This window comes from Musca domestica, unplaced genomic scaffold (genome assembly GCF_030504385.1).
Source record: "Musca domestica strain aabys unplaced genomic scaffold, Musca_domestica.polishedcontigs.V.1.1 9, whole genome shotgun sequence".
NCBI lineage: Eukaryota > Metazoa > Arthropoda > Insecta > Diptera > Muscidae > Musca > Musca domestica.
In genome coordinates, this window is record NW_026712435.1 from 2825333 (window position 1) to 2841980 (window position 16648).

At 34.2% G+C, this 16648-nt stretch overlaps 1 protein-coding gene across 1 annotated transcript in view; it reads left to right on the forward strand.

Annotated features, from left to right (window-relative positions):
* Positions 1–16648, forward strand: part of LOC131806916 (N-acylneuraminate cytidylyltransferase A) — a 545636-nt gene that overhangs the window by 363587 nt on the left and 165401 nt on the right. Inside the window, exon 4 of the mRNA XM_059131800.1 lies at positions 12671–12838. Coding sequence (XP_058987783.1) covers positions 12671–12838 — 168 coding nt within the window. The remainder of the gene's footprint in view (positions 1–12670; positions 12839–16648) is intronic.

Consider the following 16648-nt stretch of genomic DNA (forward strand, 5'->3'; position numbering starts at 1 on the left):
AATTTTGCAGAGGAGATCTTAGTTCTGAGAAAAGGTGGGAAAATAACAAAATCTTCCCAAATCAGAACGTTGTGCCCATTTGTGGACGAAAAGGGAACTTTAAGAGTAGGTGAAAGACTGAAAAAAAGTCACTTATCATTTGAGGCCAAGCATCCTATTTTACTACCATACAAAAAAAAAAAAAAAATAGTCGAGTTAATGATGGAACAAATACATCAAGAGACACTACATATCGGAGCTAAAGGATTGCTAGCGATATTCAGGCAGCAATTCTGGCCTCTTCACGGTAGGCAACTCGCCAAGAAAGTAATCAGTAAGTGTTACAGATGTTTCAGAGCGGAGCCCAGGAATTTGTATCAACAAATGGGTGATCTTCCACAGGATAGAGAAATAAGGACTAGTCCATTTTAAATATAAGTGATGATTTTCTGGGACCGCTTATGATTCATCACAAACTCAGGGTAAAACGAATGGACAAAGCATACGTCTGCGTTTTTGTATGGTTTGCGATAAAAGCTGTTCATTTGGAAGTTGTAGTAGACTTAACAGCAGCAGCATTTATTGGGGCTTTGAAACGATTTGTGGCCAGAAGGGGCTATCCACTGAAAATTTACGGCACAAATTTTGTCGGGGCTGCCAATAGTTTGCATGAGGTGTATGAGTTATGTCGCAGCAGAGATCTAACAAAAGAACTAGAAAGCTATTGCATACAACAAGACATTGAGTGGATTAATATTCCAGCTAGTGTACTCATGTAGGAGGATTACGGGAAAGCTATGTGAAATCTGTAAAGCGGCATATGAATAGGGTCGCAAGTGGGATCACGACGTTTGAGGAAATGTCCGTTTGGAATTCACGTCCGTTAACGCCATTGTCAGACGATCCAAATGATTTCAGTGTTCTGACGCCAGCTCATTTTCTGATAGGGGAATGCTTTTCTACATTTACTGACATTTACGACATTGGAAAGATGTGCAGGCAATAACGAAAGAATTTTGGTTAAGATGGTCTAACAAATGTATGTCCGAACTTCAAAAGAGGTACAAGTGGGCTAAAAAATGTGCTAATATTAAACCAGGAACTCTGGTATTATTAAAAGAAGACAACCTTCCTCCGCTTTGCTGGAGGCGGGGGAGGGTCATCCAAACTATAATGGGTTCGGATGGATTATGTCGAATGATAGACGTAAGGAGAAGCAATGAGGAACCCAAAAGATCGGTCCACAATGTTTGTCCCTTTCCTATCGACGATAATGAGGATGATGAAAATCATGATGAGGGGTCGGTCCAATCGACTCCAATAGTAAAAAAAGAGATAATGATAAAGGATAATGTGAACAGTAGATTTAAGTCCAAAAATGTATTTTTCTATATATTATTTATGCTTATAATAAGCAGACCTGGGAAATCCCAGGTAAATGTAATAAAATTTGAAGATATGGCTGGCGTGTTTTTCGAAGAATTGGATGCTGTTGGGCTGACTAAGAAATCATGGAATATTGTGGCGCACGTGAAGATGGCGGAATATGTGTCGGGGATGAAGACGCTTTATGAAGCTGTGGAGAAATTCAACATACACGTAGCAACGGTGCCCGAGATGAAAGAATTGAGGTTAATTTAGCGGTTGAAGAAGCCCATGACCGCATGAGGAATCAACATGAACTGATAATAGCATCAGCTCCAGCTGCAAGGGTGAGAAGGTATTGCCGTTCGTCGGTGGTCTGTTTCGTTCTCTATTTGGTTTAATGGACGAGGAGCACGCTGAAGATTTAGTGAAGAGGATCACTAAGGTTGGAGAAAACCAGGATTCCTTGGTAGAGTTGCTAAATAACCAGACTTCTCTCCAGGACATTACCGCGCAAGTAATGAAGGAACAAAACAAAGCGGTATTTAAAAGCATTGCCAATCCAAGCGATGGCTTAGGCGTGGTGCAGTCTGAGATTGACGCAATGAAAGATCGAGGTGCGATGGCGTTAAAGACTTCAGAGCTTCTTGCTACAGTACAAGAAGCGGAAGTAGTCCAAAGAGATTTAATTGGCGCAATGGTTAACATTCGGGGTAGCTTCCTTCACGAAATTCTTCCCGTGAAGGTCTTCAAGAAGCAGATCCAGATGCACAGAGTGGGCAAAAGATTGCATCTACCAGCAGAATCTCCAATAGAACTCGCCAAGCATCCATGCCACCTCTCAGATATCCCGCAAGCTAAACGACTTCTGGGTTCACCTAGACACGCATCACCTTACGCATTACAGCCTGAGCCTTGTGTTTGCATCGTTGGTATTATCACATCTGTCCAGCCGCTACCTGCCGGTAGCCATTGCACCTTCTCGACTTTAGTTAGGGTATTTTTTAGGTTTGTAGGCAAATCCGTAATAGTAGAATACATTAATTACATTTCAAGTTGAACTAGTATAATTTGAGAAATGATTTCAGAACGAATTCAGATTTTACACCATTTACTGTAAATAAATAAAAATAAAATTTATGAAACACGCAATTGAAATGTTAAGAGTGATCGACCTCAGTTTGTTAAAAGATTAGGATCTTTTAAGACCGGGAGTATGTTTAGTTTTGTAGAAACTGTACTTGTTGTATAAATAGTTTGTATGTTCAATGTACTTCTTTAAATTCTTATCTCCGAAGAATGTAAATTAGTTAAATAAAGAAAACACTTAAGATGCATATGTTTTCTATATGCTAGGTTTATGGTCGGTAATAAATAATGTAATAAATGTCACTAGTATAATTTGAGAAATGATTTCAGAATGAATTCAGATTTTACACCATTTACTGTAAATAAATAAAAATAAATTTTATGAAACACGCAATTGAAATGTTAAGAGCGATCGATCTCAGTTTGTTAAAAGATTAGGATATTTTAAGACCGGGAGTATGTTTAGTTTTGTAGAAACTGTACTTGTTGTATAAATAGTTTGTATGTTCAATGTACTTCTTTAAATTCTTATCTCATTTATATTTGTCTTTTCCGAAGAATGGAAATAAGTTAAATAAAGAAAACACTTTATTTAACTTTATTTAACTTGTTTTCTATATGCTAGGTTTATGGTCGGTAATAAATAATGTAATAAATGTCAATGCCATAAATAGAAGATAAGAAAGGGTCGATCACACAGTACGTACGTTTCGTTTTCCAATTGGTTCTACACAATGAGAGCTTTATGTGATGTCTACAATAACTTATATAACGAGATACCATTGACCGAACCTTTGCTGTAACTAAAAACTCTATTTTATATCTTTAGTAATAATGCGAGTTGTTGCCAGATACTCTACTCCTATCTTTTATACGTAGTTTTATTTCCTGCGTGTTATATTTACTTGAAAATTGGTTCAACATGCTCATGTCTTACTGTAGCTAGTTTCCCTAGCCTACTAACCCTCCATAGTTCGGACCATGGGGTGTACTCACTCCCTACGACCGACTAAGTAACGTTTAGTCGTCACAATGAAGTTATTGTTAAGAAGTAACGAGAGTGTGATTCATTTCTTATTCATTTATAATATATTTATCACATACAAAACCCTGCATCAATGCCGATCTTCGACAAATCGAAAACTTGTTTTCGTTCTCTATTTGGGATCAAAACCATGCTTATTAAATAAGCAGGAAGTGAAAAAATAGTTACTATGGTCGAATGAATAGTAGTTACTGCAAAATTTTTAGTGTTAACCGACCATCTATCGACTTTTAAAAAGCAAGAAGTAACGAAGTAGTTGCAGTAGTAGTAGCGATGGAGAGAGAAACTCACATCAAAATGCTTGCAGGGTTCGAACACGAAAGCAGAACATCCACATATATTTAATAATAGGCGAACGGAATTGTCATGGTGTATGTGAGAAATATCTGTGAAAAAGAGTTAGGAAAATCTTCTTTACTGGAACAAGGATATTTTACTTTAACTCATTAAGAGTGACTATCAGCAACATAAGCTTCTAATGACATTATGAAATTTGGTTTGGAACACTTCTGTTTTAAGAATCTTTTTAAAATATACCAATAATATTAAACTTTTATAATTATAGGTATTCAATACCCGAACCACTTTCATTTTAAACTATAAATGCTCTTCAAAATACCGAATACTACGAGGTACGTCATGTGAGCGCTGCAGGAATGGATAAATACATTACACCAAATGCCACCGTCGGTAATGAGACCATCGATTAGAAATGAGCACAGCACATTTTAAATGAGCCTGTTTCTCGCACATCCAACATATTATTAAACGCTCAGCCAAACTTGTTATATTACCATATACAATTCAATACATAGACAACGGATATTTAGTTTTTTTATGCAGGTGGCTCTTAGCACGCTTTTGCATAGCCATCATGCTGATCTACGCAGTCGACCTAATCGAATTCGAAAACATTTATCGTTTTCCAAGAATTCCAATTGATTATTCCAGCATTTTTCGTAATATTCTCTTGTCTTTTATTATGGAACAATTTTCTACTTACAAATATCCTTCAGTTGTTGATTTTTTAATATTTTTGATTTGAGTTACTCCAATATATTCACTTAAAACTCTGAAACGATATTGACAACATCTGCTGATCCGATTTTTTTTGAAAGATAACCGGTGAGAGCATTCCTTCGTCTACATTTTTATTTGTCTACGTTTTATTAATATTTGTACCTCATTCTCCATAGGGTTCATGCTTTAAGTCAATTCACTGTCCACAGATTCGAAACAATACTTAAAGTGCTAATTTACCTGATGCAGTTTTAATAGTCAAACTCATGACTCCATATGATAAAAATTCATTTCTCAATTCCCTATGGAGTTATAAGAAATCTAATAATTATAACCTTCGCCATACAAGATACATAGATTAAATTTTAAGGCGATTTAGCGTCCGCCTGTCTGTTGAAGTCACCTTAGAATCTACATTATATAATCTAGAGCTTTGGCGCAAAGATTTATAATATATGCAGGCTGATTACTACAATGATTTTGCAATGATATTTCCTACATTTTGGGAACACACATTCGGTTTAAAATTGCGACAGAAACACCCAAACCACCTAAATCTATCGGTGCCATTATATGGAGACTATGTCAAACTTACTACATATAGCACATTTTCAACACGGACCGGAAATACATTTAAGTGATTTTTTGTCCACCTACTCTATTCCTTTCCGAAGTTAGAGCGAGCTACACATACTTAGAATTTTATTCTGATAAAGAATATATACATTGTGGGGTCTAAAATGGACGTTTTAAGTTGTTACAAGCGGAGGGTATAAAAATAAAGGTTTCATGGAAAAGTTTCATTTTAATTGGAAAAGTTTTAATTTAATTGGGAAAATATTCGATCACATTTTAAAAGTTTACCTTTAATCTGGAAAAGGTATAATTTGATCTGTAAATGCTATATCTCACCATCTCTCATTATTGTTTCATTGTAATTGATATGTTTGTGGAAAGTACTTAACACTCTTCTAACGTTCTCCTACTAAAACTGACAAGTAATCAGCGCACAGTGGAACCTTCTTAAAAAAACATTGAAAAATAACGGGCATATTTTTCTAAAAAATTTTGGAAATGTAGTTTTTTACAGTACAATTTTTAGAATTTTAAACAAACTCACCCTACATTCGACAACTATTATTCTTATACGATGTTTGACAAAAAAATTAATTCTGTAAACAATGCACAGTGGCTCAAATCTTTTTTCTGTAGCTATTGAACGAATGCAGATATTTCGATAGGTATCAAGTTCAGTTCAGTACTAGAAGAAAAACTCAAAATCAAAGTTCAGCTTGAAGATTTTTTTTCTTCTTTTGCATAAAATAATGAGTGTTATTGTGTTTTATATCCCTCTACTTATGAGAAAAATACATTGAATGAAATTAAATTAAAAAAATACTTTTTTCAAAAAATCCAATAGCAGATACTCTTTGGTTTTTATGTTTCTGTCACCCTCATAAATAATCAAAAACTAAGAAAAAAACATGAAGGGTATATTAATTTTATAATTCCATTTGTAACTCCTCGAAATACTCATGTCAGAGATAGAAGGCTAAGATGTGTATTTTACCAATAGACAGGATATGTTCGCAAATGTGGCATGTCGGTCCACGTTTTCATATAGCCCCCATACAACGACACCTCCCAATATTAGTTATTGTGATGACTTTGGCGATATTTTGACAGGAATTGTTTAAAATTTCGTCTTTAAAGTTCGTATAACGATATTTCCCCATATTCGGTACTTTGATGATCTTCGCGGCATTAATCATTAGAATTGTGTCAAATTTCGTATTTGAAGTATGGAATGCGAGCTACAACCTATGATAAAAAATTACGTATGAAGGAACACGTCTTTGTTTAGCCCCCAAATTTGAAAATTTTTAAAAATTTGTGTCTTCGTGCGAGGTATTTGTTAATCGTTTTGTTTGTTTTCGATTGCTGATGCCAACAAAATATCAAATAAATCTTCGTTAACACGTGTTGTTTTCCAGGCTCTCTATAAAATCGACAATCTATGTATATATTCACCGGAAATGTTTCGAATTAAGTATTTGATGTTCGTAATGGATACTACAGCCTATGACAGAAAATTGTCCGTGCAGATCCACGTCTTCGTATAGCCCCCATGTAACGGTACCTGCCGATATTTGAGCTTTTGATGATTTTGGCGACATTATTCACCGATTTTTTTCGAATTTGAATATTGTAATTGTTTATGACAAAACCTATGCAGGTATACGTCGTCGTATAGATCACAACATAACGGCTACATTCGGTATTTTTAAAATTTCAACAGAATTTTTAACCGATTTTTTTTTTTTGAAAATAGCCAAATTCCTTCCAAATGGTATTGGATATTCAAAGTTCGGCCAGGTCGAACTTACAGTTTTTAATTGTTTTTTTTTTTTTTTTGTCGGATATTTTCCGCAGGAGTTATTTTAAAAATAACTATTTATTCAAGTGACGAGATCGTAAGGTCAATAGAAGAGGAACCATAGAATTATATCAAACTAAAATTCATTTTTTTTTTGCAACACCAAAATACTATGGTATCCCGAAGAAACATGCCCCTAGTAAAAATAACTATCTTTCTTCACTAAGTAAAAAACGTTGTTTTTAAAAAACAACAATAATGGGATTAAGCCTGACTATTTTGCAACAACAAATACTACGGTATCTCGAACAAACATGCAAAACCTCGCCTAAATAGTTTCTTTGAATACACTTTTTAAATGAATTTATATTCGGGTACCACGAAATTTTTATTCTTTGAGATAGAGAGATATGTTCTATTTGTACCACAAAAAATGGAAATCCAAAAGTAAATACAAAATAATTCTCATATATATCGAATGTAAATATTGTGCCTAAGGAAACATAAAAAACTTATAAAAGGTCAAGGGCCATTTAATAATATGAAACGACATTCCTACCTAACGCTTTTCAGAGTGGCTTAAGTCATCGGATGGCTTCTTCGGAAAAGAAAGAAGGAGCGCACAGAGGGGTGAAATCACAAAACACGGAGATTAAGTGAAATATGAAATTCGTCCTTGGAATAAGTGTTTTTAAACTATTATAGAACACTATATTCTACTTCATTACAGAAAAAATCCAAGTCAAACTTTGTTTAGTTTTCTAATTACACAGTGGTAAAGTTGAGAAATATTTCACATTTTCGCACGAAGAAGGAATAAAATTGTCTTTGGTTTTTTGAAATGCAATAATTTAGTTATTTTTTCATAAAAAGTGATCATTTTAAAATTGAAACATCGAATATAGGTAGTTATCAGCATTTTAAAATAAAAAGTTTTATAATTGGTTAACAGGTTTGAATTATCTGATGGTTCACCAAAGAGGAAAAAAGATTCAGGTGTTGTTAGCAATATCGAAACAAACAATTTAGGTCTCGATAATTTAATCACCTTAAATTCTCCGATTTCGCCAAGTCCTCCTCCTAAGAGTAATAAACCAAACTCATGATAATCGTAAAGACTCGTTACTACCAACGCTACAACCTCCATCTCGAATTGTACGACTTCCAAAAGAGTATTTTCTAACCCACCTGCAATTGTGGTGCAAGTTCCTCCAAACCCTCCGGCTGCTGTAATTGTTGATGATCCATCAACTTCTAATCAGCTTGTTGTTGTTGCACGTCGCAAAACAGTTTTTATATCCAGACTTAATCCTGAAACTTCTATCTTTAATATCCGTAATTATATGAAATCTAAGTTACGTGACGTAAGCGATAATGATTTAAACATCTTTAAATTTAACTCGTCTCAGGAGCGCGACATTTCATCGTTTAAAATAACAGTTCCTAATAGACTTTTTAACACTGTTGTTAGTAGTTCGTTTTGGCCCGATGATATATTGGTAAAAGAATTTGTTTTTAGAGAATTTGTTTTTAGAAATAAGTCTGTAAACATTGTAACTGCTCCAAAAAACTAAATGAAGTCTGTCCGATTCTTTATCAAAATGTAAGAGGATTAAACACTAAGCTTAGAGATGTTTTCCTTAAAAGTTTCTTTTCTGAATATAAAATAATTGCTTTCACTGAAACGTGGTTAAAACCTGATGTCCTGGACACTGAGTTATTATCTGATAATTGTCAAGTCTACAGAAAAGATGGATTATCGAAAAAAGGTGGTGGAGTTCTAATAGCAGTTCATAACTCGATTCCTTCAGAAATTATTGATGTCTCAGCGAATCCTAATATCGAATTTATCTGCGCAAAATTAAATATCATTGGTAATACCATTTTCTTAACTTGTTCATATATTTCACCTAATTCTGAACTTGAAATTTATCTTAACCATGCAGATTTATTTGGGCATCTTGGACCTCAGGTGACAATATTCTAGATTACATACCTCTGACTTACCCAACAGGTTTTGATAACTTTTGGGATAAGATATTTGAGCTTTGTCTGTACCAAGTAAACCATGTATTAAATGTTAAAGACAGGCTGTTAGACTTAATTTTTTCGTCTTCATTGAATATTTCAATTTCTAGTTGCTCTCCCTATGTACTCCCTGAAGACAGTTATCACCCTACACATTCGATAAACCTCGAATTAAGAAACGCTTCCCTTAATTCTAAATCTGTTAATGCTTCTATTGATAGGCGAAACTTTGGGAAAACAAACCTTATTAAACTGCGCTCTATTTTATCTAACACTGTATGGCATCTAAGTGATGACATTGACTTATGTGTCTCAAAATTTTATGAGCAACTTAATTTTGCATTATCTAGCTCTGTACCTATAGCAAAACAAAATTTAGATCAGGGTCCTGCTTGGTTTACCCCTTCACTGAGACGTTTACGTAATTTGAAAAGCAGATTATTCAAAAAATTTAAAATGTCGAATACTGCACTGAACTATTCAAAGTATTCTTCCGCAAGGAGTAGATACAACTCTGAAAACTACAAATGTTATTCCCAATATTTAATAAAAATGAAACAAAACTTGTTACATAAACCCAAAAACTTTTTTAAATTTGTAAATTCCAAAAGGAAGGCACATAAATTTCCCAGTAGTATGAAACTTGCCAGTAGTGAATCTTCTGACAACTTAGTGATTTCTAATTTATTTGCTGAGTTTTTTAATCTTCTTATACCCAGAATACTTTTAATGGTTCTTACAGCTATAATATTGAGAAATTAAATCATTTTCCCCGTATTATCCTGACAGATGACGAAGTTTTCTATGGGTTAAGAACACTACGCTTCTCATTCTCTCCAGGCCCTGACGGCGTTCCAACGTACATTTTAAAATTTTGCGCTAGTGAAATTTCTGTACCTCTCACAAAATTGTTTAATTTCTCCCTATCTAAAGGATATTTCCCATGCTTTTGGCGATCGAGTTTTGTTATTCCCCTGCATAAATCAGGAAATAGGAGTGTCATCAGTAATTATAGGTGTATCGCTAAATTAAGCGCCATTCCTAAACTCTTCGAACTTTTGGTATCACGAAGAATATTACACTACGTAAAAAGCATAATTTCACCTTGTCAACACGGTTTCATGAAAGGTAGATCTACAATTACTAATCTGTTAGAATTTGTTTGTCAAGTTCAAAAAGGTTTTGTGAATAAGCAACAGACTGACGTTATTTACACTGATTTTAGCAAAGCTTTTGATACGGTAGTTCATAAGCTCTTGCTTCAAAAACTAGACTTAATGGGTTTCCCAACATCACTTTTAAACTGGATATCCTCCTACTTACATAATCGTACACAAAGAGTTATTTTTAATGATGTCTCTTCGAAGAATATCATTGTTTCATCAGGTGTACGCCAGGGAAGTCACTTGGACCCATACTGTTTGTTCTTTACCTAAATGACCTTCCAAAGGTAGTTCGTTTTTCCAAAATTTTAATGTACGCTGATGATGTGAAGCTTTTTCTTCACACAAATTCACTTAGTGATCAAATCTCTTTACAATACGATTGATACTCACTCGTAAACTGGTGTAGTACAAATGGTATGACCCTTAATCTAAAGAAATGCAAAAAGTTGTCTTTCTTTCGATCCCGACCTTTATTATCTAATTACTTTATTGGCTCCCACAAATTGGATAATGTTGATTCGTTCGTTGATTTGGGCGTAATATTAGATCCTAAGCTTCGGTTTCATTTGCATATTGATTCTTGCGTTAATAAAGCGAAATCATCAAGCGCTGGTCTAAAGAGTTTGATGATACGTAACTAAAAGGTTATTTGTTAGCTTAGTGCGTTCTGTATTAGAATATGGCTGTATATTGTGGAGTCCATTTTATAAATTTTACTCTGATGAAATTGAATCAGTACAAATTCAGTTTTTAATTTTCGCTTTACGTGGTTTAAACTGGAACGTTTCCGAACCTCTTCCTCCTTATGAGAGTCGGTTACTGTTAATTGACCTTCCATCACATAAAAGAAGACGTTTTATGTTAAGAGCACTATTTATCATTAAATTAGTACGCGGTCTCATTGATTCTCCATTTCTTATAGGTGAAATATACCATAATGTTCCTTCTCGCAGGACTCGTAATTTCGAACCCTTAAAATTATAGTTTGCGAGAACTAACTATGAGCTTAACAACTCTATGAGGTCACTTTGTGTTATTTATAACAGTTTATTTAACATTATTTGCTTAAGTAATCCATTAAATACAATAAATAACTATGTTCTACATATGAAATTTTGTTTGTTTAATGAGTATTCGTTAATTGTTTCATGTCTTTGTCTTAATTCTCCAAACTCATTTTACGGCATCTTATATACATCTCCCCAAGCGGAACTAGTAGAACTCGCCTTTGAGTAATAGTTGTAAACAGTAGATTGAAATTCTGTTATAAATTACTAAGCTGTTTGATCATCTGGCACTTAATCTACATTTCCCTTTGCGGTACAGTAGACACAGCCAATGAGCAGCGATTTTTAAAATCTGTACCTTGTTAACTTTGTTTACTAATCTGTGTGTCTGTTATTTTTGTTCTTTTATTTACTGGCTGATGAAATTTCTGTAGCCGGTGCGAAACCATTGCTAACCCGCATTAGTCCGGACTTTGGTGTGTACGCGCTCTCTACGTATAGGGAGGTGGCCCCCTCGGTCGGCAGGGGCGGGTGTGAGAGGCGTGGGAACGAACGAAAAAAAAAATAATGATTTAAAATTTATGTAAAAATATATTACAGTAGACACAGCCAATGAGCAGCGATTTTTAAAATCTGTACCTTGTTAACTTTGTTTACTAATCTGTGTGTGTCTGTTATTTTTGTTCTTTTATTTACTGGCTGATGAAATTTCTGTAGCCGGTGCGAAACCATTGCTAACCCGCATTAGTCCGGACTTTGGTGTGTACGCGCTCTCTACGTATAGGGAGGTGGCCCCCTCGGTCGGCAGGGGCGGGTGTGAGAGGCGTGGGAACGAACGAAAAAAAAAATAATGATGTAAAAATATATGGATTTAAAAAAATAATATGAAGAGTTCTTAAAATTTTAATTTTGTATTTTAGTATTTATCCTATTCTAAACTGTATAAAAATAATCCAGTCTCCTGGTGAGGTCACCTTCCTAACCTTTAACTTTGACTAAAAGTAAAACATGGTTTAGTTTAATATTGTGGTCAAAACATTCAAAAATCAGGAAGTAACGCCATATGGGGGCTTGCCGGAAAGAGATTATAAATATCTCCAAATGAAGCGAACTTCAAACACCAAATTCGAACTTCAAATACAAAGTTAATATACCCTCCATAGTATGGTGGAGGGTATAAAAACGAGATAAATAAAACGTAATAAAGTTGGAGTATTGCATTGAACCATTTATAATTTTTTTACTAAAAGAAATTGGGATTTTTCTTGACAGAGTTCTTACCGCTTGTTACAATAGTTATTTTGCAAGCAAGTGAAAGAAGAAAGGAAAGAAAGGAAATAGTCCGTGAATGCATAGAGGGCATGTTTTAAGCAAGGAAGAAGAAGGTATACATATATGAATAGGTGAGCGGTAATGTCAAGATGCATGTGAGTAAAATCTGTGAAAAGGGATCAGGAAAACCAAAGTTGCCAGAACAGGGATATTTTACTTTCACCCATGATTTATAATAATAATTAACTACGTTTACAATAATAATTAGCAGTATTAATTTTATTAATTAATGTCAACTTATTGCGTTCTATTTTTATTTCAGAACTCACAAATTAAAATGGATAGAGCAAAATTTATCAATAAAACCCTTGAATTTTGACCCAAAAAGACGACCACGGCGACAAGACTGGAGAGGTGAACTCGAAGAAACCGGAATGTTCTATTTTTCAAATAGACTATTAGTCAGTAAAAATCTACTTCAAAGCGAAAGGTAACTTTTAAAGCATACAGTCAATATTGAAAGTCAAAGCTGATATTAAATTTTGTTTAAAAAATGTTCGCACGGCATTCTTTTCGAAATTGATTTTTGGTTTTCTGAAATAAAATAATGATTTACCAAGTATAAAGGGTTAAGTCCGTCATGAGGCCTTTGAAAATAAAAGTATCTGTATTTAATATTCGAACTAGTTTGATTTTTTTCAAAAAAAAAAAAAAAAAGAGTTTAAATACCAAATTTGGAAGTTTTGTTACAAAACATGCCAAAAATATCAAATATTCGGAGATACAGCAATATGGGAGATATAAGATAACATTAACTTCTTTAGACAACCTTTTGCCACAGGCTGACCCCATTTCAAACTCTACAAACTGACTATTGAAAGATTCCGATGAAAAAATGTGGCTATACTAAATATCGGTGCGTACCGTTATACGGGGTCTTTAGAAAAATGTGGAGTTATATAGACAATGTTCTGATAACAGCACTTAGCGTGTTTCTCCGTTCTAATACGAATTTACAGGGTGAGATAAAAAAACTGCAACAAACAGGTAAAATTTTTCCATTGACAGCTCATTATTTACAAGCCTATAAAAGCATTTTGACGAAAATTTTCCAGAAAAAAATTATTCGTGATGGAATTCAAGCGTGATAGTGTGATTTCTTTATATTTGGCAAGAAAACCAAGTGGCTATCGTTAGAGCACTCCAGCATTTTAATGTGAATAAATCTTTTGTGTCTCGTACCATCGCTCGTTACCGCGATACTAGTAGCGTAGTCAGGTGTCAAGGAAGTGAACGGAAGAAAACAGCAACATCCGCAGAAATGTTTCGAAAATTAAAAAAGCGACTTGTTCGAAAAATTCCTCGTGAGCTGAACATATCGCAATATTCCATTCGACAAATATTGAAAAATGAACTCGGGGTAAAGCCAATGAAATTCCAAAAATTGCAAGAACTTACACCGCAGCTTAAAGAAAATAGACTCAAAAGAGCTAAAGAGTTGCTTCGCTTGGCCGATAGTGGTGAACTGCCGAATTTTGTTTTCTCCGATGAGAAAACATTCGTTGTCCAGCAGTTTGTAAACAACAAAATGATCATGTTTACTTACCAAAAATGTCAGCTGAAATTGTGCCCCTGCGGTTGGCCACCAGAACTCAAGGTAATGGTGATGGTGTGGGCCGCCATAACAGCCGATGGTCGCCCTCCGTTCGTATTAATCGACTGTAGCATCACAATAAATGCCAAATATTATCGCGAAAATATTCTTGGACTCGCAAACATTTTGGCAGCACCATCGCACCACCAAAATCTCCAGATACCAATCCGTTGGACTATTGTGTATGGAGTATTTTGGAAAGCAAAGTTGGCACTAAGCAAGTAAAAAATATCGGTCGGTTTTGTCGACAGATGTATACCCTCAGCCTATGTTCAAATGTTTAACACCATATTAGTAATTTCGTATCGAACCAAAATAAATATGATATATATAAATATGACGATATCGACTACTTCCTTCACTTTACATGACATAGGGTAAATGTACCAGTAGTCGTCACTTTTAGGATTTTCGATTTTTCAATCTTTCAACATTCTGAGTGAAATCTTTTAATTGCAAAAAAATAAAGTTGTTCAGTTTCCCAATTTTTTTTAGTTTTCGAAATAATAAACAAAATTTGTTTTTTTACTAAATTGGCAAAATTTGCAATTTTACTAAAATAGTAGTTTTTTGCCAGTAGTCGGCACCATTTTCCAATGCTCGGCATGTCTATTTGCCAGTAGTCGGCATATGGTATTTCGGTAAATAAAATATTATTTTGTATATTCTGTTTACTTCAAATAGTATAAAACAATGCTATATTACTAATTCACAGTTCAATCCAGAATTTGAAAATAATTTCGTTTTCAAATAGTGTTTTATTTAATTATCATTCTAAACCAAATATAGGTAGAAAATCAAGAATAGTATGGTTACCTTCAGTAACGTATGGATTTTCAATTAAAATAGAAATGAGATTAAATAAAAAAAGAAAAAAGTAACTCTCTTTTTTTCTGTTCCTAATGTCGGCATTAAATAATATAACAGAAAAATGCTTGATTTGTATGTTTTTAAGTTATAAAACGATCTTTAGACTGTTATTTACTATTAAAAAATATTTCTGATTCCAAAAGTATCAAATTTAAATAACTGAAATCGATTATTAAGTTGATAAGAAAATCGAACATTTATATCCAATTTTTGGATATTGTATTAGCAAAAATGTTTATATGCGTGAAATTTGAAAAGTGTTGATTGCTTCTTTCGCTTTCTTTGATCGTTGTGTTTTTCAAAATTCTGAACCCTATGTGGGGCAGATAGCAAAAGAAATAGTCCGATCTCTTCCATTTTTATAACATCTTGTGTTGATGGAAATATATTGGGATGTACCAAGTTCTGAATGGAATCGGATGCCAATTTCGCTTTTTATGAGCTTAATGGATATTCAAAATTGAACCGATACATTCTATCTTAACACCAGATCTTGGGGTTAAAAAATATTGGAATGTGTGAAATTTTAAGACAATCGGATTTTTACATCACATTTTATGAGATTTGTAATTATTTAAAATTTTGACCCTTTGTGGGGAAGGTACCCGAAGGAGTTGACCTGTATTGTCCATTTTCGCACCAGACCTAGGACTAGAACGATATATTTCATTTCAACACCAGATCTTGAGTTAATATATATATTGGGATGTGTGGAATTTGAAGACAATCGGACTTTTATATCACATTTTGTGAAAGTTGTAAGTATTCAAAATTTTGACCATTTCTGGGGGGGTACTTGATAGAGTGGACCGATATTGTCCATTTTCACACCTGACCTAGCACTGATGCAAATATTAAGATTTGCAAAGTTCAAATCATAAATTCCATATTCAGCTCAGGTTTCTGACAAAGAAAGACATATTTAGATATAGCAAGTTGTAAAGAAACCCCGACTTATCACAGATAAAATTATCGAAAATTGTGATCCTTTGTGAGTGAGGTATCAGAAGGGATTCACAGATATATATATCATCTGCACAACAGATATTGTATTAGGAAAAATGCTTGTATATGTGGAATTTGAAGAGTGTTGATTGCTTATTTCTCTTTTGTTGATCGTTGTTGATCGATCTCTACCATCTGTATAACAGATCTTGTGTCGATGGAAATATTGGGATGTACCAAGTCTTGAATGGAATCGGATGTCAATTTCGCTTATTATGAACTTCATGGATATTCAAAAGTTTGAGCCTGTGTGGAGAAGGAAACATTTTGGTTATTCAAAACTTTGACCCTTTGTGGGAAGGTACCAGAAGGAATGATCCGATCCCTACCGTTTTATTTTAACAGATCCTGTGTTAATAGAAATATTCTGATGTGCTGAAGTCGAAATGGAATCCGATGTTAATTTCGCGTTTCATGAGCTTAATGGGTATTCAAAATTTCGACCTTTTGTGGGATGTGGTACCCGAAGGAGTGGACCCATATTGTCCATTTTCGCACCAGACCTAGGACTGGACCGATATATTCCATTTCAACACCAGATCTTGAGTCAATATATATATTGGGATGTGTGGAATTTGAAGACAATCGGGCTTTTATATCACATTTTGTGAAAGTTGTAATTATTCAAAATTTTGACCATTTGTGGGGGGGTACTTGATGGAGTAGACTGATATTGTCCATTTTCACACCTGACCTAGCACTGATGCAAATATTAAGATTTGCAAAGGTGGAGCAAAATCGGATTATCCTTTCTCTTTCTGTGCAAAAAAA